General features: G+C 37.1%; 1 protein-coding gene across 1 annotated transcript in view; it reads left to right on the top strand.

Annotated features, from left to right (window-relative positions):
- Positions 1-2886: 2886 nt before the first annotated feature.
- The window catches only part of LOC145991290 (transcription factor grauzone-like), a 65384-nt gene continuing 44196 nt past the window's right edge, over positions 2887-24074 (top strand). The window contains exons 1-6 of the mRNA XM_083127280.1: positions 2887-3160; positions 4455-4676; positions 6822-7294; positions 8402-8605; positions 9736-10152; positions 15254-15443. Of these exons, the coding sequence (XP_082983406.1) occupies positions 3026-3160; positions 4455-4676; positions 6822-7294; positions 8402-8605; positions 9736-10152; positions 15254-15443 (1641 nt within the window). The 5' untranslated portion in view covers positions 2887-3025. The remainder of the gene's footprint in view (positions 3161-4454; positions 4677-6821; positions 7295-8401; positions 8606-9735; positions 10153-15253; positions 15444-24074) is intronic.

Here is a 24074-nt window from a genome sequence, read left to right as displayed (position 1 = left end):
ATTTGGTCTTTTACCTATTCACGTAATAATAATATAGCCTATAATATTAATTAATTTATATTTTAATTCGTATTAATTTAATACAATTATATTTTTTTATATTTTAATTTTAACATTATTATTATTATTATTTCTGAGACACTTGGTTCGGACCCCTCCCCCGCCGAAACATATTTCTAGATTCTTGCCTGATGGGCTGGATTGATCGAATTGATGTTTTAAGTCCACTTTATGCACAGTAAGGCTAATCGGGACTGGACCTACAGTTTAAAGTGGGATCCGAACCACTATATGCCTCCATCAGGTATCGAAACCGAGACCCCTTGATTACAAGGCGACGACCCTACCACTGCACCATCGGGGAGGCTTTGGTGGGCTGAACTCTTGAGATTTGCTGTATAAATTAATACAACACATAACACGTCATAAGCTCTTGTTCTCCCTTACTTTCACAATAATGATATGACCGGGAAGAGAGTAAATATTATAGAATGCTGACAAGAAATCTAACAAATTACTATTAACAGTAATTAAACTATCAAATTATTCAAATGTATTATTATGAAACTGTTTGTTTTGTTAAACGCACTGACTAGTTCTAAAATATAACAATACCAGGGAAATTATTGGGTGGGATTATACCCAGTTGCTCATATCATTTGGTGTCACTGATTGATGTGTTGATAATTTTCACATTTCATTTAGATGATACGTCGTGTCCTTGTAATCAAGGGGTCCCGAGATCGATATCCATTGGTGGTTCTGATCATAAAGTAGGATTAAAACTTCAAAGATTATTTAGATGAGGTTAGTTTGATTTGATTTGATTTAGTTTATTTTACTTCGCGTTTTGTGCCTCTTGGCTAATTTGCGAAGATGGTGATGAGTGATGAAATGGATGAATGGACATTCACAAACAACCAAGCCCGACCGGGATTCGAACCCGGGACCCTTGGCGTCGCAGCGCGATGTGCTAACCACTCGGCCACAGGGTCGGGCTAGATGAGGTTAGTGACGAACCAGTAACAGAGTGAAGAGGCAGGGGAGAGAGGTATTTTCAAGGGCAGTCATGTAACATACATGTAAATACGATACAAAAAAAATGCATGTTTCGGCTAAAATATAATTTGTTGTCTAGTTCTCTTGCTGGTTAGGAGAGTTTGAGGAGGGCGGGCAAAACCAATTTGTTTATTACTATATTTATGAAGGAACATCACAATTTCCTACAAGATGATGAATTCTTCTAAATTTACGTGTTCTTCTGCCACTGCCTAATCACGACTCACAAAGAACACCCATGCCCAGGCAGGGATTCGAACTCAGGACCCTTATGGTGTCGTAGCGCGCTGTTAACTACTCTGCTACGGAGGCAGGCTAGCCTGAAAAGAAATTCCGCCAAGTCGACCTTTTTATTATCTAAAAAGAGAACATGCACGGAAAAGAAGTACTATTGTAACCCTGCGGGATGGTCCAGTTGGTAGGGAGACTGACTGCCATCCACGTTATTCCCGGTATTGATGATATAAGCGACTCTGGAGTTCACTCAGCCTCTATTAAATGGGGGCCAGGGACAACCCTGGGGTGTGAAGGCGGCCGGAGGTGGTGCTGATCACGCTACCTTAAAAAAACTGCTGAGGTCGTGAATGTGTGGGGCTCTACCTCCATATCCCTCTATCTGCCTCCTTAGCACGGTACAGTGGGATCCATGAGTATTACCGTGCAAATTGTCCATCACCATGTTCGTGCACTATATTTGACCCAATAAGAGCTTCAAGAATTAAAATATAACTCAAAACAAGCTATTGACAACTTCTGCACCAGCATACATAAAAATCCATCGCTTAAAAATACATAGGATATAAGAGAAAAATTAATGAAAATAGTCATGGTCAATTTGCACGGTAATACTCATGGATCCCACTATACAATGAGCACGGGAAATTTTATTTTACGCAAGTTAAAAAATTCAAGCATACTTAAATACATTAATTCCTGCATGTGATACTTGAAATATTCGCTTTTCATTTTCAGCATCAATCGCCCTGTTTCTTCATTTCTAGAGTACTAGAAAAAAAAATATTGGTATTTGTTTCCCAAATTTTACTCGTTGACACAAAAGAAAAGGTCAGATGCATGACAGAAAGTCTTTGACTAAAAAATATACAATTTATTAACCATAAATGATAATAGGATCATGCAGTTAATTTCACCTCTTCTCTACTCAAGCATAAACACTTTCTTCCCTCAATAAGAGGAATATTTAATAATTTTAAAAACATTTAATTCATGCCGGCGACTTGTTTTAACAAGGTAAACAGGTGACATTCAATTCACCTTACGAATGTAAATTTGTTCATATTTCTTCCCCCTCTTCAAATCTTGGTTGCGACTCTGATGCAGCCTGGTGCGAGATATATTCTTGAATATGCTTTTGTATGGATCTCTTAGACAGGAGCTTTACGTGTGATAAATCACATAAATTCATCTCTTGCCTTTAGATCAATTGAACACGGCAAGGAAATGCGCTCAGTTATTTCGAGCTACACTGCGCATGCGCTAAGTCATCAACTTTAAGTATTCAAATGCAATGCTGAAAAACTATTTTTAAACAGCCAAGACAAATCTTACGATTGTAAACAAAACATCTGCTTCATGTATGAGTGCACGAAATCATGTTACGTGTTCCGACCAACATGCATAGTCCTACAGAGCTTTGCGCTAAATAAGTACATTAGCGTTGCGCCATATTTAAAATTATATATTCTTGTCTGCATTTCTTACATGCGCCATGATTTACCATCTCCTTTCCAATACCAAAGACACGCCCTCTGCAGTCAAGATTATTGATTAATATCACTCGTATACCGCATTCGCTTGTATGAAACTCGGATGTTCATTGCCCCTGCCGCATTTCGAATGTCACTTATTAACTTTTGTTTAGGGCGAACAATAGACAATCGAAACTCCAGATACCTTTTTTTTTCGTAGTCTAGTAAGAAAATACGGGAAAAGCAAGACCAATGACATGGGGTCATTCAATAATATTGTGAAAAAGTGCCGATTGTGTACAGCAGATGAAGAAAATGGTATCCCAATATTTGGAGACGATGGAAAGAACATGTCACTGGAAACCAAGATTCAGAAATACCTGTCCATAGTGGTAAGTGAAGCATAAACGTCACTTTGACAGTTCATGTCATTCACATGCATATATAGTGCACGCACTTGACAGACAAAGAAAATTTCGTTTTGTTGCACAGTTTTAGAAAATAGGTTAGTGCACTCGTGAAAGCCGTGCAAAAGTATATTTGTTTTCAGAGTAAAAATATTTACGTAAACAGTAGCTTATTTACGTTTTTACGATTTGTGTGGAGAGAGAGAGAGGAATAAACAAAATATGTGCCAGCAACAGGGGCTAATCAAGCAACTGTCTTTAAGAAAAATAAGGTGAACATTGAATGAGAGAGTGGATCGATGTTAAATATGGATGTAGAAATGGTTTCTAAGTTGTCACCGCGACGTGACATATATCGCACTGCACTTTGACGCGTTCATGCCAGAGAAAATAGGCGTTGTGCTATTTACTGGACGTGTGAAAAAAATAACGCCAAATAATTCGAATTCCGAACAATAATAACTTTTTTTTTAGTTCAAAGTAAATCAGTGTGAAATTTTACATGTTTAAGTTTCAATATTTAGTAGTTATTTGATTTTAGCAATCACCAGGAACCATTTTCATTTCTTCTACCCATGCATGTCTACAGCTTTCAAGAAAAAAGTACTGAAGGGAATGTTTTTGTTTCAAACAACTAATAATCATGTAATAAAAATAAAATAAATGAAATAATCAATGTTTTGAATGAAATTATGAACATAATATATCAAATGGATATAAAAGCAAAAATAATGAACATCTAGCCTACTGAGAAAACAAGTGTCTCTGATTGCATTTGCAATTAAATGGTTTTGAATGGTAGTCCTGATGTTTTGGTTGTTCAGCTTTTACCGAGAAGTATGACTTCCATTCATCTCTGTCTCCATACATAAAATAATGCAAATTTTGATTAATATACTTGAATATAAGTAGGATTATATTTTCTAGTAGTTGCATTTATACCAAATTCCAACTATTCTAGTTTACCAGTTGCTCTAACCAAATTATTAAATTAATGTTCATATCAATAAACCTATGATACCATAACTGTACAGGTAGTTTGATCGTGCATCTAGTGGCAGTTCACCTTTTTTAAAACTTAGTTGCTTGCTTGTAAAGTTTGCATGTCTTGGTAAATATGGTTTGTTTCTTTGTGCAGTCATGTGCATTGATGCCATGTCTAAAATATTTAACCTTTGCTTATTTATTTCAACTTTATGCACATTTGTTGGAAGCAGTAATGAAAAGAGTAGAGTGTATTTGAACAACATTTTGACCCGTGCTTACTCCATGCTTGCAGGTAGCAGTAGACGATGAGCTACCAAAAGTTCTATGCACAAAATGTTGTGAGGAAATAGAGAGGTTTCATCAATTTGCACTAAGGGCCTTAGAAATGCAGGAAGTACTGAAGATAATGAGTGGGACTGAGAACGATGAGGCACTGGAAGTGGAGAAAATGACAGATGGAATAGAATTCAAGCTGGAGTCAAGCGATTTTGAAGATGATGAATGCAAAGAAAAGGTAATGATGATAATATTTTTATAACTCATTGTAGTTCCTGTTTCTTCTTCCTCACAATCTTTTGATGATTCTTGGGGATGACTCTGAGATGGCGTTGAAAGCTTAGACAGATTTTTAATGTGTTCCTTTTTGTGCTGTTTTTGTATTTTGTAGGGATGTGCCGAAGCCGATTACAGATGTATGAAAATCGGCCGAAATTGACACATCGGAATCGGCAAAAATCCGATATTTAAACCGGTACAGATTATACTAGAGTTTTTAACATCTAATAAGTTTTATATTCTAGTTTTGTAAGATTTATTGAAAATTTGCTTATGATTCATCATTATTGTAGAGTTTTTGTAATAAAATTATTGCAAACTCATTCAGAGGATCAACCTAACTATAAATCGGAAATAAAACAGTACATTGCTGAACCAGGATCTGCTGTTGTATTGGAAATTCAAAAATGAATATTCAAACCTGAAGCAAGTTTTGAGAAAATACTTGGGCATACCTGCTGCATCAGTATTTAATGATTGAGTGTTCACTGTTGGTGAACATATTTGAGATAAGAGAAGAAGTAGGTTACTTCCTGAAGTGCTTCCAAATCTCATGTTTCTGAAGTTGAATCTGGCAGAACAGGAATTCATTTTGCATTTCAAGAACAAGAACTGCTTGTGTACTAATGTTTAATCTCTTGAGAATCCATGTTCTTCTTAAAGGTTCACAACATTTTGTAGATGCAAATGTACATTCGCATCTCTTGAGAATATATATGTATATACATATGATATTCAATAGAAATGTACATAGCAAATTTATTTTTGTCATGCTGAAAATAACATCCCATTTCTGTTTAATAATCTTATGTATCGGAATCGGTTAAATATCGGCATCGGAATCGGTTCCAAAAATTATCGGTGAGTACATCGGCATCGGTAAATTTTCAGCTTCGTCACATCCCTAATATTTTGTGTAGTGTTTAACTAAAGTTATTTATTTAATTTTAAGGGTGCATATTCATTAAGATATAAAGTTTAAAAAAATCTGAGTGGTGTTCCAGTAAAATTGTTGATTGGGGCATTGACTTTTTAAGAAATTATTGTACCAGGCGTACTGGCCATTATCAAATTATACACGATACAGTTGAAAGCCAGAATACAAATATTTTTTGCTGAACAGAAAGCTAAAGATTTTATCTAGATTTTCGAGAGATGTAGTAATATTTTCTTTTTGTGCTTCATGTGCATGGTCGTATGTCAAATTTAAACATTGAAGATCATATCATACTATTACAGTCTATGTACAAAAAATATAAACATACTGCAGTTATGTGAATATGGATAGAGCATGTAGATATATTTTATAAGCCTACTGAGATATGAACATTACACTCCAAAAAAAATGAAACCACGGCTATGTATTTTAAATTTAGAAACTAGTATTTTGTTCACAGTAGAGACAAATAAAAGCTATGGAACTGCCATATATTTTCATTGATTTGAAATACTTTGGTTGGGGTGACTGAAAAAAGTCATGGAAAATATATATTTCTTTCATAAAACCTGTTTTTTTACACCACTTCTAACACTCAGCATACACTATATTTGTGCATTTTGTGTTGTTCATGATGATTCCAATGGTATTTTATCTTTAAACCTTGTAATTGATATTTAATATATGCAACAATGTGTCTTCACAAATTGTCAATATTAGTTTACATGCTTGAAATAAGCACCATACAATGTGTAGAAATATCGCAGGAAGAAATATAGTGTTTGCTTAACATAACTTGCATATTTTATTAATTTGAAGTATAACAAGTAATGTGCGAAGTTAAGAAAGTATTGGCTGTAGTGCTGATTTTATAATGCTCTTACATGTGTATGTGAGTAGATGGGGACATAATAAGTGTATTTTATCAGTATAATTATGCTTCTTTATGATTATGGTGAGGACTGTCAAGACTAGTGGTGAGTTATGAATGTAGTCACTTATTCAATATATTTTTAACAAATTATTACTTTGTGTAGCTTCGAAAGTTAAATTTAGTTTTAAGTGAGGAAACAAAACATTTCATTATCTCAATATGCATTGGAATATAGATCTTTTATGACTGATCATTTTTTTCAAGGCAAAACAATAGTAACTGAATTTTTACAGGACTTTTGGTGGACCAAAAATGGAGACGATACAGGGATTGTTGAGGTAGAAGTGAAAGTGGACCCCATGCCTTTTATATCAGCCATAGAGTCTACAATGTCGGAAGGTGTAAACGGAGGCCAGGATGCACAAGTCAAGCCCAAGACAACATTAGACGTCGAACTCCAGAGGAGCGAATTGCGAGAGAAAATCGTAGACAAGTCAGAGACCGTGAGCCTGGAGCATTTATCCGCAAGGGGGCTGTGCGTGACGAAAACGGACACTGTGAAGGTGGACAAGGAGCTGGCGGAGTTTTATATTTTCCGATGCAGGGACTGTGGCTCGGAGAGTCCCTCGTTCCAAGACTTTGAGCTGCATTGCTCGGCACAACACAAGAAGCTTCCGATGGTCGAGTGCTTCTGCGGGAAGGTTCTCATCGACAGGTGGAAACTCCTCAAGCACAAGAGTCAGCACACGGAAAACCTACCTTTTGGGTAAATTGTAGGATGTTTGGCTTATTTTAATCATGTGGCAGGTTTAATCGATTCTGTATCTTTATTGGCCTAAATAGACTTTTACTGAATGTCTTGATTTTAGAAGAAAAACCTGATCGCACTTGCCTGTTTATGTACATTAATTAAACCTTCAGCTTACTGTGACTAATTTCTTGGATTTTTCTCACCACTGATGCACCAGTGGTTGAAGAGTAGACAAAACTAAAAATAAATGAGAAGCCAAATTTTTTGGGGGACGGGAATAAATAAATAATAAAGTCATGAATCAAACTAATATAAACCTATACATTTTGAAATGTGATCTTAAAATGTGTAACTTATTAATTAACACAAGTAAATAATTCTTGCACCTGAGTTACCTACCATACATATATAGCTCTACTGGTAACGGTATGAATAAACTTCAGCGACAGTGCATGCAGCAATAATACATGATTGTGTGTTTATTATTCTGATTTAATGATCCATGTTACACAGCAAACGCAAAGAACAAAAACATGTGTACTCATTATTTAAAAAAAAGGTGCCATCATGCCTGGGCACCCTGTATTTGCCTACCCCTGTGGTGGCAATTTCATTCTGCTATCATTTCACGTCTTTAAATCACTTGGACTTATGTAATGAAGTTTAAAGTTTTCTGAATTTGCCATTGGCTATTTTATGCATGAAAATATGGTCTGTTTGTGTCTCCCGTGAGGAGTGTGGATAAGCTAATCAGGACTGTACCTAAAGTGGGATCCAAACCACTATGTGCCTCCACCAGGTATTGAACCTGGAAACTCTTCATTACAAGGCATCAGCATTAGCACTAAGCCATTAGGGAAGCCCTCCTGTCAGAATTACTCACATGGAAATCATATATGTATTTTTTAAATTTAATTTTATGAAAAGTAAATAACCAAACCTTCTCGATGGTGTGGTGGTAGCATTGCTGCCTTGTAATCATAGAGTCCCAGGTTTGATCCTCAGCGGAGTCACATTGCCCAGTGGTTCAGATTCCACTTTGAACTGTAGCTGCTGTCCCAATTAGCCTACCTGAGCAAAAACTTCAAAACAAATTAAATGTCTAATCGTGCTCCTTTGCAGGTGCAACATGTGTGGGAAGAAGTTCCCTGCCCGGCAGCTCCTCGTTCGCCACCAGTATACGCACGTGCCAGACACTCAGGACATGTTCCCGTGTTCCATTTGCAACAAAAGCTTTCAGGGGTGGATCGCGTTCCAGGAGCACCAGATGATGCACTTCCTGAGGGAGGAACACTCTCCCGTCACTTGCAATCTTTGTGGCCAGATGTAAGTAGTTGTTCAACTCTTGAAGTTCTTTAGCGAGACACGAGTTATTTAGATCGAAAACTATTCTCTGTCAGTACTGAAGAACTGCTTTGTTATGTTTTTCAACCCAGTGCACTAGAAATTACTATAATCTTAGCAAATTATCCATATGCCTGTATTCATTGCAATGTTAATACAGGGTGCGCCAATAAGATCTGATGGTTTGTAAGTAAAAATAACAAACGTAGTACACAACATTTGTACATTATTATGTATTCAATAGATTGGGTACATCTGCCATTTGACAGGCAGTAAAAAAAAATCTTTACAACAAAGGCTGAGGTTTTGAAGATGACATCATCCAAGTGGTGTTACTTTCGGTAGACAGGATGTCGTAATTAAATATTTCGTGGGGATTACGATATGGTTTAAGGGCGCAAATGATATGATTGGGGGGGGGGGGGCATGACATGATTTTGGTGGAGGGATGCGCCATTGGCCTTGGGGGGGATGGGCACCCCTGCTAGAGATAACACACTGTAATGTTCATTTTTCATGCTTTTGAAAGGTGTGAGATTCATTTTCCTACCATGTTTTTTCACTAAATGTTGAAAAATGAGCTGCAAAATATGAAATAAACTATTAAACATGAATTTAGAGGGAAGTCTGAATTATCCTGCGAGTTAAGTAAATCATGAAAATTGATTACTTCTGCTGTAAATATTTGAGAAGCAAAAATGGAGTAGTTCTCTGATAACTACATAAATGTGTTATTAGAAGGGAAATGTTAATTTTTTGTAATAAGTGTAGCTTTCAAATCAAATTTAGGATTATATTGACCATTTTAACACCAACATGCCATTTTAGATAGAACTTTTGATCCTGAAATGTGTCTGGTTTTTGTACCGAAATGTTGGATCTCTTGTTCAGCGTAAATATGTGACCCTAACAATCACAGAGATTTTTTTTTGGTTCTTGTCAGAATTTGAGAATGAAAATAAATTATATTTTTATGTGAACCAGTTTTTTGAAGGGGGATTGAAATCTACTTCAAAAATGTCTGGAAAATCCTCAAAAGGTTGGGGGATTTGTTTGTCACAATGTGTGAGAACCTTACATTTATTCATTTTTAATATGCTATTTATTTGTAGATTTGGCAACAAGTACATACTGATGAGCCACAAGGAACGAGTGCATGACAATGTTCTCCAGCCACCCCTTCCTCCTCCACCCTTACCCCCTCCTCCCCCTCAGCCCATGCAACCCCCACCACCACCCCCTCCTCCACCCCCACCCCCACCTCTGCACGAGGCAGCGAACAAACTCCTAATGGAACAGACCCTGCAACAGCAACTTCAACAACAGCAAATCCAGCAACAGCAGCTGCAGCAGCAGCAACAGATCCAACAGCAGCAGCAACTCCAGCAACAACAAATGCAACAGCAGCAGATGCAGGCGTACGGCCAGAGCAGTTGGGGAGGCACCAACGGGGAGATGGGGAGTGCGCAGAATCCATGGGGTAGCTCCTGTGAAATAGGAAACTTTCCTTGCGATGTTTGTGGGAAAATGTAAGTTCCTTTTGCACTGCATTGTGGGGATGTAAGTATTAACCTTTACATCCTTAATGGCAGTTTAAGCAGTTAGCACCACATGACTTCAACTAACATGCCATTTCCCCAAAACCAAAGATATTTGAATCCTGTCTTTTTTTTGTTACTTTGCATACGTATCAGATCCTGCACCGTGGTCTTGTGGTCTAAGGCATCATGCTTTGGGGACAGGACACACGCAGGTTCGAGTCTTCTGAGGGAAGCATAACAACCTTTCTCCCGAGATTTCAGCCTGTGTATGGGACTGGTGGCCATTCACCATCATGACGAAACTGGGAGCTACGAATGAGTAGCATAACCCACTAATGGAAACGTACAACGATTGGGGTTCATTGTGCTGACCACATTTTACCCCGCATCTGCTTGGATGATCGCCCGCCTCTGCTGAGGCACGTGGAAGTGAGACCGGCAGTTGGTATGAGGGTCACTATTTATATTTTGAGCCTAACAATGAAAAAACAGGAATTTGGCATTGAAAACTGCTTTATTGTTTTTCGAAGTATTCTCCTTTATGGTCAATACACTTTTGCATCTGTTCGAACCATTTGTCAAAGCAGTTTTTCCAATCTTCTTGAGACACCTCCATAATATGGTTTTTGAACGCATCAACGGCGTCTTCCGCCGACGAAAATCGTTGTCCATGCAATTTATTCTTGACATTCGGGAACAAGAAGAAGTCATTGGGTGCCAAATCAGGACCGTACGGCAGATGACCCATCAATTCGATTTTTTGACTGTTCATAAAGTCGGTTGTTAGACGAGATGTGTGACAGCTGGCATTGTCTTGATGAAGAATGATCCGACGGCGTTTATTTGTTTTCCGAATTTGACCGAAGACCTCTGGCAAACAAATTGTTGTGTACCATTCAGAGTTGACCGTTCTACGTTCCTCTAAAGGCACAGTAGTTTTCCCGAAAAAACAGGCGACCATTTGTTTCGATGTGCTTCGAGCGCGAACAACTTTTGTTGGATTGGGTTCATCTTGAAACACCCATACAGTCGACTGCTGTTTACGTTCCGGCTCATATGCATATATCCATGATTCGTCACCTGTTACAATCTTATATACGTCTTTTGAAGCACCACGATTGTATTTATTGAGCATTTGTTTGCACCAATTGACGCGAGCGTCAATCAGTGTTGCCAAGGCTCAAAATATAAATAGTGACCCTCGTAGGCAGATGCTTGCCCTCACAGGCTGTTGGCCCATGGGTTATATATAGGGCCCAGACTTTTTTTTTTCGTAAGAAGTATCTACTTATTTTCACTGTGACTTGACGTGACTGTAGGGAAACACCACGACTACATAATACATTTTTCATTCACTTTGGTCTAATGTGGTGAACAAAGGATGATGCTGATACAAATTTCTCTTCCTGGGCCTCCCCGATGGCACAGTGGTAACGTTGTCACCTTGTAATGAAGGGGTGCTGGGTTTGCTACCCTTTGGAGGCACATAGTGGTTCAGATCATACTTTAAATTGTAGGTCCAGTCCCGATTAGCCTTTCTGTGCATAAACTGGACTTAAAACAACAATTCAATTCAAATTTCTCTTCTTTGTTTATTGGGAGGTAAAAATGTATATTTTTAACCTTGGCTTCCGTAAAAAGAAAAAAAAATCTCACTGCTTTGACCCACCCAGAATTTTATATTTTTTTTGTACAACAATTCATACCTGTTATCATTTCTCATAGACTATAAGTAAGGCTGAGCCAATACCGATTTCAGTGTATCAATATCAGAAAATATTGGCTGCATTATAATCAGCCACACTGCCCGATAATTTTCCAGACTCAAGTGTCTTGTGGAGTTCACAAAAATGCAATGTGACACTTTCGTTAAATCTAAATATCCTGAAAACCAGGGTAGCTAAAAATCATGATTTTTATTTTAAAAAAAATCATTTTTGATGATTTTATTAATAAAATCGACTTTTTGATTTAAAAGAAATGCTTAAAATTGCTTGCATGTATTTTGGCACTACATATATCTATTTTTATAGAAAGCCTTTTTCTAATAAGCTGCCCTGTAAAATATTTGAACAGTTTGATTAAAGCAAATAATAAAATATATATAAATATACATCTTTGTGTTTCTGATACTGTATATGTGAATCTGCTATGGAAATGTTTGTTGAGTGTGTTAATGAAACTGTAATAATTTCAGTAACTTTTCTTCCAGTGAAACTAAAACATTCTGAATGTACTATATAATTGTAACTTCAAATATTTTGTCTAGTCTATGTAGCTGAATTTTGGTGATTTTTTAATGAGAGTTTGCAAAATATCATCTGCCATGTTTATTTACAGCTTAAGGATAATGACACTATTTACGGGTTACCATGATTAGTATTTTGTATATTATTCTACACAAAATTTAAGGATGTTTGCAGTTTACATATTATATTTCCTTTCGTATGAGCCTCACTCCATCAGTATATATATTTTGTTTCTTTTTTTAGAGCCTAATAAACACCATTCAATGATTATGAGATAAATGTAACTTTCACCAAAACTTATTCTGGTACAATATCTACAAATTCCTTATGTACATTATTCCATAAATTATTTCTTTAAAGTGATTTAAAGCAGTGATATTTTTTTTTAAGTTACCAGATTTAAATCAACCTGATTTACCTTGCTGAAAACTGCAAAATGCAGAATTTATTATTTTTGCAACAACACTGAGGAGAAATTGATTTTTTGATTAAATAACTACCTCGTGTAAATATTTTAAAACAAATCTGTGGTAGCTAGCTACAATGTAGTTTCAGTGGAAAATATACATATTATAATAATAAATATTCTGAACTACTTTGAATTATTACAATTTTCAAGTAGCAGTACGAGTTCAACTCTTATTATGAGGAACAAGAAACCCAATTTATATCCTGCAGTGTAATTCAAAATGAATGAAATAAATTTACATGTTTAAGCCAAAGAAAGTTTTAAAAGTTCTTACAGTTTGGAACTATCTGCTAGTCTCCCCTACATTTAGAAAACTGCACTTTTTTCAAGGCACATTCTGTTATTTAGTCACATATTGCACAGGTTTGGATGTAGATCCTGGGTGTTGATAGGGACATCCTAGATTGCTTTTATGAAAAGTGAAATGCCAGATTTGTGTTGGAGAGTATACACAGACTGTTATGCACCACTACTCAACACTTTCACTGAGTCTAAGTATCGTGGAAATTATGCAATGTAAATAATTTCAGTGAATTTCGCATGGACATTTTGTGAAAAAAGTGAATTCCATTATTAAATTATAGCTCCTTCAATATTCCAATAGTATCTTACACCACATGCCATTCTTTCACTAAATAGCCAAAGTCCAGTTTAGGCATGTACTTTTCCATTTACTCAAGTTTTTGCCACAACATGTGCGTTTTTCAGGAGTTAGTGTAAGTTTAAAATACAAGAAGTTAAGTTTGGTTAAAAATAGAAGGTAAATCACAATACAGAGTACCCCATCCATATGTGCACCGAGGATTTTTCTATAGGAGGGTATTTTCTAAATGAAAAATGTGGCAAGTAAAAAAAAAAAAAAATTAAAAAGGGTTCTTATTCTCATGTTACAATTTTGGTACGGGAAGAATTGAAGGTCCTACAAAAGGGTGCAACGATTCATGTCTCTTGGAAAGATGAAATATTAATGATTATAATTACATTTCCAAATTAATTAATGGAAAACTTCATGTACCATATTTATTATCCAAAATTATACTAAAGATACGTCATTATGTATTCCGAAACAACTGCTCTACAATTTCTGTCAGTTCTAATTTTAGACATAATAGGTATTTTAATTTTCTTATATTCCAATACGCTGGAGCCTAGTAACCTTTTATGATGAAAATAACATGTGTAATTTTACTTTTAACATGTTTTTTAACGTATGTGATTACATTGTACTTTTTAAATTTGTATTTTTCTTTATTTTAACGAACTTGGTCTTCTCACTATAATTTTTCATGTAGTACACTTTTAATTTTTTAATTACTGTTGTATTAGTCATGTATGCTGTTTTTCAGCAATAAAATCAAATCAAATAAAAATAAATAAATAAATAAATGCTGCTGTGTCCAAATAGTGATCCTGTTATTAGAAAATGACACAAGAATGAGAAATTTTCCATTATAAAATTGTGAGGAAAAGTAATTTTCTGTGTAACATGATGGCCAAAGGGGGGGGTGGGAGGAGATTCTGACCCCTGTAATCCCCCCTCTTTGGTGCACCCATCACTTCTTCGTACTTCCACCCCAGTCTTGCAACTTATTCAATATGCAGCCAGGCAGGCAAAACCAAGGCTGATTTGGTAGAGCAATGGCACAAGACCAGGATTTGAGTTCTGGTCAATTTTTGCATAAATTTGGACATCATAATCTTATCTGACAAGTTATGGCACAAAAAGAGGAAACCTGGGGGTGTACCATGCAGTGTCAGTGCAAGGTGCATTACATTGGCAGATCTATCTGATCTATAAACAAAAGGATACAAGAACACTTATCCGATGCCAAAAAACCCAACCCACCACTGGCCTAGCAAAACACATCAAATTTAACAACTACTAAATCAAGAAAGTTTGCACATTGCATGCATCCTGATTGACACAAAAACCAAGGAAACGCGTGCAATTGTGCATTTTCCTCAAGCTAAATGTTGATAATGGAACGATTCTACCACATTTGGCTCCCACTACTTGAGTACATATAACAAAGTAGTGGCAACGGCCATGGGCGAAACAGTGCAGACCAGAAGCCTGCCAAACAGATAACTAAAAAGTTCCGACAGCGGTCACCGGAACTAATGAGATACGTTTGCACATTTTGTGTGTGTATAAATATCAAACTGCATCTAATATTCCGCAACTGGACACAGCTTTAATCAGGGAAAAACAAAAATATGCATTCCTGTGTAAAATAACTACGTACATGTAAAAAAAATAATAATAATACAAGTACCTCATTCGTGTAATTCATTATAGAAACTAGATTCTAGTAATATGATACTGAAATGGTTATTAATTTGAAATCTAAAATGAATCTTTGTATCGTAGGTTAAAAACCAAGATTTCACTAAATCGACACAAGGAGGGACACCAAGGCATATCCTTCACTTGTCTAGATTGCGACCGGACGTTCAGCACAAAGTACGCCTTGCGCTCCCACAGCCTGGTGCACAGCGACACACGACCCTTCCCCTGCATATTCTGTGAGAAGTCCTTCAAGAGGAACAAGGACCTTCAGGTAAGCTATCTCTACTTTTATTACCTGTTAGAATAAGATTTTGGTCCATGCACAAAATACAGGGTGCCTGAATTTTGAAATTTAGTTCTAGGGATTTTTTTTACTATTTTGAGCTTGGTTGCTGAAATTTTCATTATTAAAATAAATAACGAGTACATGTTTTCTGTATCACATGCATCATTAAATCAGAATAATGAACATTCCATTGTAAATGTTTGCACCATTGCTAGCCAGATTTTAGAATTGCAGCAATGTAGTAGAATTGACCATATATTAGAATGTATTGCATAGCTTTTCATGCTGTTACCAGTAGAGCCTTCTTTAGGAAAGCCACTCCGGTGCAAGTGTTAATTACGTTTAATGCAATCTTGTGTTAATTAATAAATTAAACATTTTAAGATCATATTTCATACCTAAGCTTAGTTGGATTCATGGCTTTGTTAGTGCGTATTTGGGGGGGGGGGGGAGCAGTAAGCAATTTTTTAGACCTAAGCGTCATAAAGGCAGTCACATTGCCCACATAAACGTGCAGTTGTCTTAGATTTATGAAAATTAGATATTAGAATAACTGTATGTACCCCAGAATTTTTTTAGCTCATATAAATATAGTTAGAAAATACTTTTGGCCAAATATAATCGGAAAGTTATTTTATGAGCAAAACATCAACTGGGACTTTGCAGTCTTGACAGGCTTCTGGTGCCTACTTTGTCTGAAAAAATCTTAATATATTTTCCTCACTTCTAAACTAGTGGCATGCCCAGGATTTTCGAAACTGGTGGTATACACTCAAGCCCTCATTTTGCCATTTTTCCTAATTTCGATTTTTTTTTTGTGAATACTAGGCCAAATGGGGGCTATGAACCCCATCAACCCCCCCCCCTCCTTGCACACCCAAATGTTCTAGACAGCTTTTTTTGACGTAGGGCTATGGCACAAAGATCGATATTGATGAGGATATTAATAGGTGACAGGCAGAAAAGTTCTCAGATGTAGACACACCCCTGCCCCTTGGCCTAGTATTTTTTTAAAAAAGACTGTTAAAAAAGGTGGGAAAGATAGAAAATAAGGGCTGGCTACTAAAAAAAGAATATGTAACTATCCCCTTAACCAAAATCCATGGCACACTACTTATGGCAGGTCAAGAGTGATGACACTTTTTATTTACTATTTCTTGCTCATTTGTCTTTTAATTTATATATTTGTCTTGTGAGGAGTATATTATAAAATGTGTAACAGGTATAGCCTGTGTAGTCCCGCAACTCCTTTGCACTCCCGCATGGAGGGCAGGGGCAGAGTGGAGCATGCTTCCTTATGGCCCGAGTTGAAAGGAAGAAAGGGAAGTTGCACATAGACTTTTCGCCAAAGGTTCTTTTCCTTGTTCCTTGTGATCGCTCTATATTTTGTAGATATTTTGCATGTAAGTGTTGAAGGGAGTATATATTTTGTAACTAAGCACCATCTTATACACATCATTTGTCTGTTTATACAGAAGATGTTAGTGCCCTATCAGGACTTTCATGTCCCATTAGTTGTAATTAGTATTATTACAATGTCAGATGATTTTTTGTTGTCAATCCTGCCAAACGAAGTCTTATCCATACATATAAATGTTTCAAACTGCCATTTTGTTCCATAACAAAAATTCAGGCTATAAAGGGTTAAATGAACAAAAATACAGTTACCAAATCACCACCAGACCAATCCAACTTTAAATGGGGATGAAGTAACCAAATCTGTGTGGACATATTTGGTCTAGGAATTAATTTGTGCGGTTGTTACACACACATTGAAGCTGTAGTTCAAACACAAAATACATAAATACTTAAGAAAAATATTGTCAATCGCGAGCCACCACTTTCGCCCATCTGTCAGGCAAGTTACGGATTCCGTGGCGAAAGAAGTCCTCATCCTTTGAAGCGATCCAGTCAGAGACCCATTTTTCGATATATTCTGAAGAAGTGAACCACTGTCCAATCAAATCGTTATTCATGCAATCGAACAAGTAGTAGTAGTCCGAAGGAGCAACGTCTGGTGAATACGGCGGGTGGGGTAAAACTTCCCATCCGACATTTTCTAAATAGGTTTTGACCGGTTTTGCGACATGTGGGCGAGCGTTATCATGTTGGAAAATAAGTTTATCATGTCTGTTCTCCCATTCTGGTCGTTTCCTGGCCAGAGCTTGCTTCAAACGCATTAACTGTCGTCGATAACGTTCTCCATTAATAGTTTCACCCGGTTGCAGCAGCTCATAGTACACCACACCTTTCATATCCCACCATATGCACAGCATAACCTTTGCACAGTGAATATCTCGTTTCGGTTGTGATGGACCTGATTCACCTGGCTTCACCCAGGCCTTTTTTCGTTTCAGGTTCTCGTAATGGATCCACTTCTCATCGCCAGTAACAATGCGATGCAAAAACCCCTTTCTTTTCTGTCTTTGAAGCAGCAATTCGCAAATGGTTTTTCGTCTTTCAACGTCTCTGTTTTTCAATTCATGTGGAACCCAATGTGACATCTTTTGAATCATTCCCATGGCTTTGAGGCGTTTGGAAACTGTTGTTTGATCAACGCCTAAAGCTTCTGCAAGTTCTTCCTGCGTTTGACACGAATCCTGATCGAGCAATGCTCTCAATTCTTCGTCTTCAAATTTTTTTGGCTGTCCAGGTCGCTCTTGGTCTTCCAGGCCAAAATCACAACTTCTAAACCGTGCAAACCACTTCTGACACGTTCGCTCAGCTAGCGCATGGTCACCATACACTTCCACCAAAATACGATGACTTTCGGTAGCACTTTTCTGTATGTTAAAGTAATGAAGCAGAACACCCCACAAAAACACTTTATCTGGCACGAACTGCGCCATGTTCAGTTGACTACAAAATGCTGTTGTTGTCGCGTCAATCAACTGCCCTATACTACGAACGATGCGTGCTGACAGGAGTTTTCAACGCATGTGTGGATATACGGAACTGTGGGACGATACGCTCGTTACGCCATCTCTTGTCCAGGCGCACAAATTAATTCCTAGACCAAATACTTGCCACTGTTACCATCACTGGTCCCATTGTAATATCACTAGCAGTGATAATTTTCACATGGAATGGACAAAAAATCAAAAGAAACTATGGGTGGCTCAGATGGTACATAAGAAAGAAAGAAGGAAAAAATACTGTGACAAAAACCACCTTCGAAAGGCCAAGACCCACCAGGTTGCTTTTTGTTGCGTGATATGTGATCAGAGTGAGGAGCTGCTGTGGTCTAGTTGTTAGGGTGTGTGACTGCCACACCTGAGACTCGGGTTTGATTTCCAGAGTGGCTTCTCTAAGGTCGGAACTTTTTCAACTTTGGGGTTCACTCAGTCTCAAATAAATAGGTACCTGCGAGGGAGGTAAAGTTGTCCGGAGGACATGGTTCATGGCATAGAGCAGAGTGCACGGGAAACTTTACTACTTTACTTTACCTTACTTATGTCGTCAATATATTGAGTCCCATTACTTATGTTTTCTGACTTTCGAGACCAGAATCCACTACTAATGCTTTCAACCAGGGTTGTTGAAGGTCCAGGAACTCATAAATTCCAATGGGTTCTATTGGGTTTTGCTGCAGGACCGGAATCTTTTTTCTAACAAAATTTAAATTCTGTACAAGTTGCGTATTGTTTCATTGAAAAAAGGTTTCTGGACCAAATGTAAATTGAGCTGGAAAAAATGTTCCTGGACCATATTTAAATTGATCTGGTAAAAAGGTTTGTAAGCAAATTGAAATACTTTACAGATAAAAAGTAGGGATGGGACCGATTAATCGGTACTCTATCGGTATCGGCCGATATAGGCATATCGGTGTATCGGTTTATCGGTAAAATTACCGATTATTTTACCGATTTGATATATCAATAAATATGTAACAATTTAGTGCATAATTCTGCCATTTTGTTGTAATTTTTATGGATAATCTCCATGCCCTACTTTCAAAAAAAAGTAATTGTCTAAATATGCAACTCCTTTTGCACTGCAGTCACCTTGAAGCATACATATATTAAGGAGGTCAATGAACCTTTCAGGTTCTTCAAGGACCATTTCTAATTTTATATCGGATCGGTAGAATATCGGTTATCGGTATCGGTAAATTTTATATCGGTACTTTATCGGTATTGGCAAAAATTTCATATCGGCCCATCCCTAATAAAAAGGTTCTTTCTTCTTCTTTCCTGGCACTACACTACTTTTGTTTTCCTTCTGATGTACTGAGACTTCATATGTTTTCCGGGTCCAAAATAGCTTATACAGAGGTTGTTTCCGATCTATGGTGACGAAATTGCACACCTCTTGCAGCACCACCAAGCGGGAAGAGAATGAAGCAGCCAGTGGTGTGGGCACGTTGGACCATTGACTGTGCGTGACAGGTGTGGTCATTGCATATCGGGAAGAATACTGCCGAAAATCAGTGCCTATTGGGAGGGTTACGTATCTGCACTTTCCGACGTAAACTACAGCGAGAGTGCCGTTATAAAACTGTGCAAGGAGCGTGGATTCACTGTGTCCAAAAATGGCATGTCACGGGTGTTGAAAGGGGCAGGTAAGGTGAGGCGTGGGATGATTCCTATGGGGCAGAAACAGGCCAACCCCCGGCCTGCCACTAAACACACACCAGCTACAATTCGGGATGTCCGGCCGCTGGTCATCAGGGAGAATCCAGCCACACAGAGAAGTATCGCGAACCGGCTACAAACATCACTGAAGACAGTGCACACCATCATTCACCACGATTTGGGTTTGGAAAAGTGACGAAAAGGGCATGTTCATAAGCTCAAAACAAGGTGTCAAGTCGCACATCTCGCTCAACCTGCCTCTTCCTCCAAAAAATGGCAGATGAAACTGGAATTCGTGCCATTCGTTTCAGAGACATTCCAGTGAAGTCACCTGATGCCTCACCGATGGACTTTTGCGCCTTCAGCCTACTGAAACGAGTCTTGTCTCACAGGGGACCCCGCACCATTGAAGGGCTATGGAAAGCCTGTCAGGAGGAGTGGTTGAGGCTGGGCATGACTACACTTCGTGCCAGTCTCCTACAGTGGAAACTTCGCTGTCGGGCAATTGCCAAGATGCAGGGATTGTGCATGTCGATGGTGGCGACATGGTTTCTCTTAACCTTTTGAGTCCCAAGGCCATTTTCACAAGTAAGCCTCTCGGTCCCGAGCCGATTTTGAGCAAAATGCAGAGTTTCAATTAAATGAGTGTAGATCGGAGACTAATTGCCCTAGAGAGATGAGTGATATACCATTGTACGCGGAATGAACCAGAGATTCAGACTATATTAAATTTATGCAAATTCGGTGTATATGTGGTAGGGGGGAGGGGGCTAACTCTCAAAATTCCAAAATTTCGGGGGAAAAAATTTGGTTCCCCCACCCTCCTCCCAAGAAAAAAGTACATGACAGGGTTGACATGCACATGGAAATGATTGCTGACATGTAAGGAACACAAAAATATTTGCATTATCATCATTTGACCAATGTAACTTGAGTTGTACCCCCAAAAGGAATGGTCGGCACACCACTGATTCAAGCTTCAAAATGCAGCGGTACCTTGAAATGACTATAGCTCAGAAACTAAATGCCCTAGAGATATGAAAGATATACCGTTGTACGCAGAATGAATCACAGATTTAGACGATATATAATTTATGCACATTCGGCATATATATGGAGGGGGAAAGAGGGGAAATCCCCTGAAAAGACTTTTTTTTTAAATTATGGGGTTTCGCCCCATCCCCCCCCCCCCCGAAAAAAGGATATGAAAAGTTTAAAATGCACATAGAAATTATCGCTGGCATGTAAGAAACAGAAAAATATTTGCATCATTGTCGTATGACCAATGTAACTTGAGTTGTACCCCCAAAAGGAATGATCGGGACGCCACTGATTCAAGCTTCAAAATGCAGCTGTACCTTGAATTGACTATAGCTCAGAAACTAAATGCCGTAGAGATACGAAAGATATACCGTTGTACGCAGAATGAATCACAGATTCAGACTATATATAATTTATGCACATTCGGCATACATATGGAGGGGGAAAGGGGGGAAATCCCCTCAAAAATTAACTAACTAACTAACTAACTCTCTAGCCTTCTTAAACCCGAAGGTTCATGGCTGCAGCAACACAGGCCTTCCATCTGTTCCTATCTTGAGCAAGTTCTATATACTCTTTTCCATCCCTACCGATTTCCTTTAGGTCCATCTCAACGTTGTCCCTCCATCTTCGTCTTGGCCTTCCTACAGGTCTCTTACCATCTGGTTTCCCAACAAGAATCCTGTAAACTCCTCTTTCCTCTCCCATTCGTGCCACATGTCCTGCCCACCTAAGTCTTCTTGATTTAATTATTCTAATAATATCTGGACATGAGTACAAATTATGTAGTTCTAAATTATGTAACCTTCTCCACTCACCTGTCTCCTCATCCCTTTTAGGTCCAAAGATTTTCCTAAGGATTTTATTTTCAAATACTCTCAATTTATGTTCCTCTTTCAATGTAAGGGACCAAGTTTCACACCCATATAATACTACAGGCAAAATTACTGTTTTGTATATTTTAACTTTTAGTTTCTTAGATATTAAACGAGAAGACAAAAGTTTATGAAGAGAGAAGTAACATGCATTTCCTGAATTAAGCCTACTTTTTATTTCCTCTTTAATATAATTTTCATTTGTTAATATTACTCCTAAGTATTTGAATTTGGAAACTGGTTCAAACGAGTTGTTATCAATAATTAGATTTTGATTATTACCTAACACTTGGTTTCGGCCTGTAAGCATATATTTAGTTTTCTCTTTGTTAACTTCCAAACCTATCTCTTTAGCAGTTTTGAAAAATATTTTAGCATTATTCTTAATTGTATTCACATCATCCCCCAGTAAGTCTACATCATCTGCATATGCTAACAACTGAGTCACACCATTTAATTTTAGTCCTTCTTTAGTTTCTTTTACCTACCTTACAGCATATTCTAAGGCAAAATTAAAGAGCAATGGAGATAATGCATCTCCTTGTTTTAACCCATCATGAATTGTAAATTTGTCAGACATATTATTACCCACACGAATTTTACTTTCTGTTTCACTGGTGCATATTTTTATCATACTAACAAGCTTCTTAGGTATTCCAAACTCTACTAATATATTATATAATTTATCTCTTTTGACCGAATCATATGCTTTTTTGAAATCAATGAATAGCTGATGGACATTTTGATTATATTCCCACTTTTTTTCAAGTGTCTGTCTGATGTGAAAAATTTGATTCGTAGTTGATCTGTTACGTTTAAATCCACATTGATAATCACCTATAATTTCATTAGCATATGGGGTTAGTTTTGTTAAAATAATGTTAGACAATATTTTGTATGTTGTTGAGAGTAGAGAAATTCCACGGTAATTATTGCAGTTCATTTTATCACCTTTTTTAAACACAGGAACAATTATGGATTCTTTCCACTGTTGAGGGATTTCTTCTTTATTCCATATTAAACAAATTAATTTATGAATTTGACATATTAATGAATTTCCACCATATTTAATTAACTCAGCTGGTATTAAATCAATGCCAGGTGCTTTGTTATTCTTTAGCCTTTTAATAGCATCTTTAACTTCCGTCAAATTAGGTTCTGGAACTAAAGGTTCTGCTGTGTGGACTTCATTTACTTCTGATTTATCTCCTACATGGACATTTAAAAGGTCATTAAAGTAGTTCTTCCATCTATTTAGAATATCGCATGGGTCAGCTAGAAAATCACCGTCTTTATCTTTTATCAAGTTTACTTTAGGTTGCCACCCCTTTCTAAATTCATTTACACCTTTATATAAATCTCTGATATTTTTATTTTTGCTGTTTGTTTCAATTTCGTCAATTTTGCTTTTCAAGTAATCTCTTTTTTTACTTCTAAACGGGCGGTTAACTTCTCGCTTTATTCTATTATAATTGCTTAGATTTGTATCATCCGAGTTATTTAACCATCTAAGTCTAGCCTGATTTCTTATTTCTATTAGATTATGACATTCATTATCAAACCACGGCTTACTTTTTCTTGGTTTATGGTATCCTATACTTTCTTTAGCTGCTGATTCTATTGCATTACGTATGTGCTCCCAATTCTTATTTACGTCTGTTTCATTTATATTTTCATCATCATTTAAATCCTGCAAAACATCAAATCTATTTGGCAGTTTAATTTGGTAATCTTTCTTAATTCTTTCATCAACAAACTTTCCTGTATCAAATTTTATAACTTTTAGATTTTGTTGCTTATGATTTATCACTGAGAGTCTTATTCTTAATTTAGCAATTACTAAATAATGGTCACTGGCACAGTCAGCACCTCTATGTGTACGAATGTCAATTATACTAGTATGCCTTCTCTTATCAATGAGAATATGATCTATCTGATTATGAGTTTTACCATCTGGAGAAGACCAGGTATATTTATGGATATCTTTATGTTTAAAAGTGGTACTTTTCACAATTAAATTCTTTGAGGTTGCAAAAGTAATCAATCTTATACCATTATCATTACTTAATTCATGAAGACTTTCTTTACCAATCGTGGGTTTAAATGTCTCTTCTTTGCCAATCTGT

Source organism: Lepisma saccharinum, chromosome 8, assembly GCF_977018435.1.
Source record: "Lepisma saccharinum chromosome 8, izLepSacc3.1, whole genome shotgun sequence".
In the NCBI taxonomy this organism is placed as follows: domain Eukaryota; kingdom Metazoa; phylum Arthropoda; class Insecta; order Zygentoma; family Lepismatidae; genus Lepisma; species Lepisma saccharinum.
This window is presented reverse-complemented; position numbering and strand designations above follow the sequence as displayed.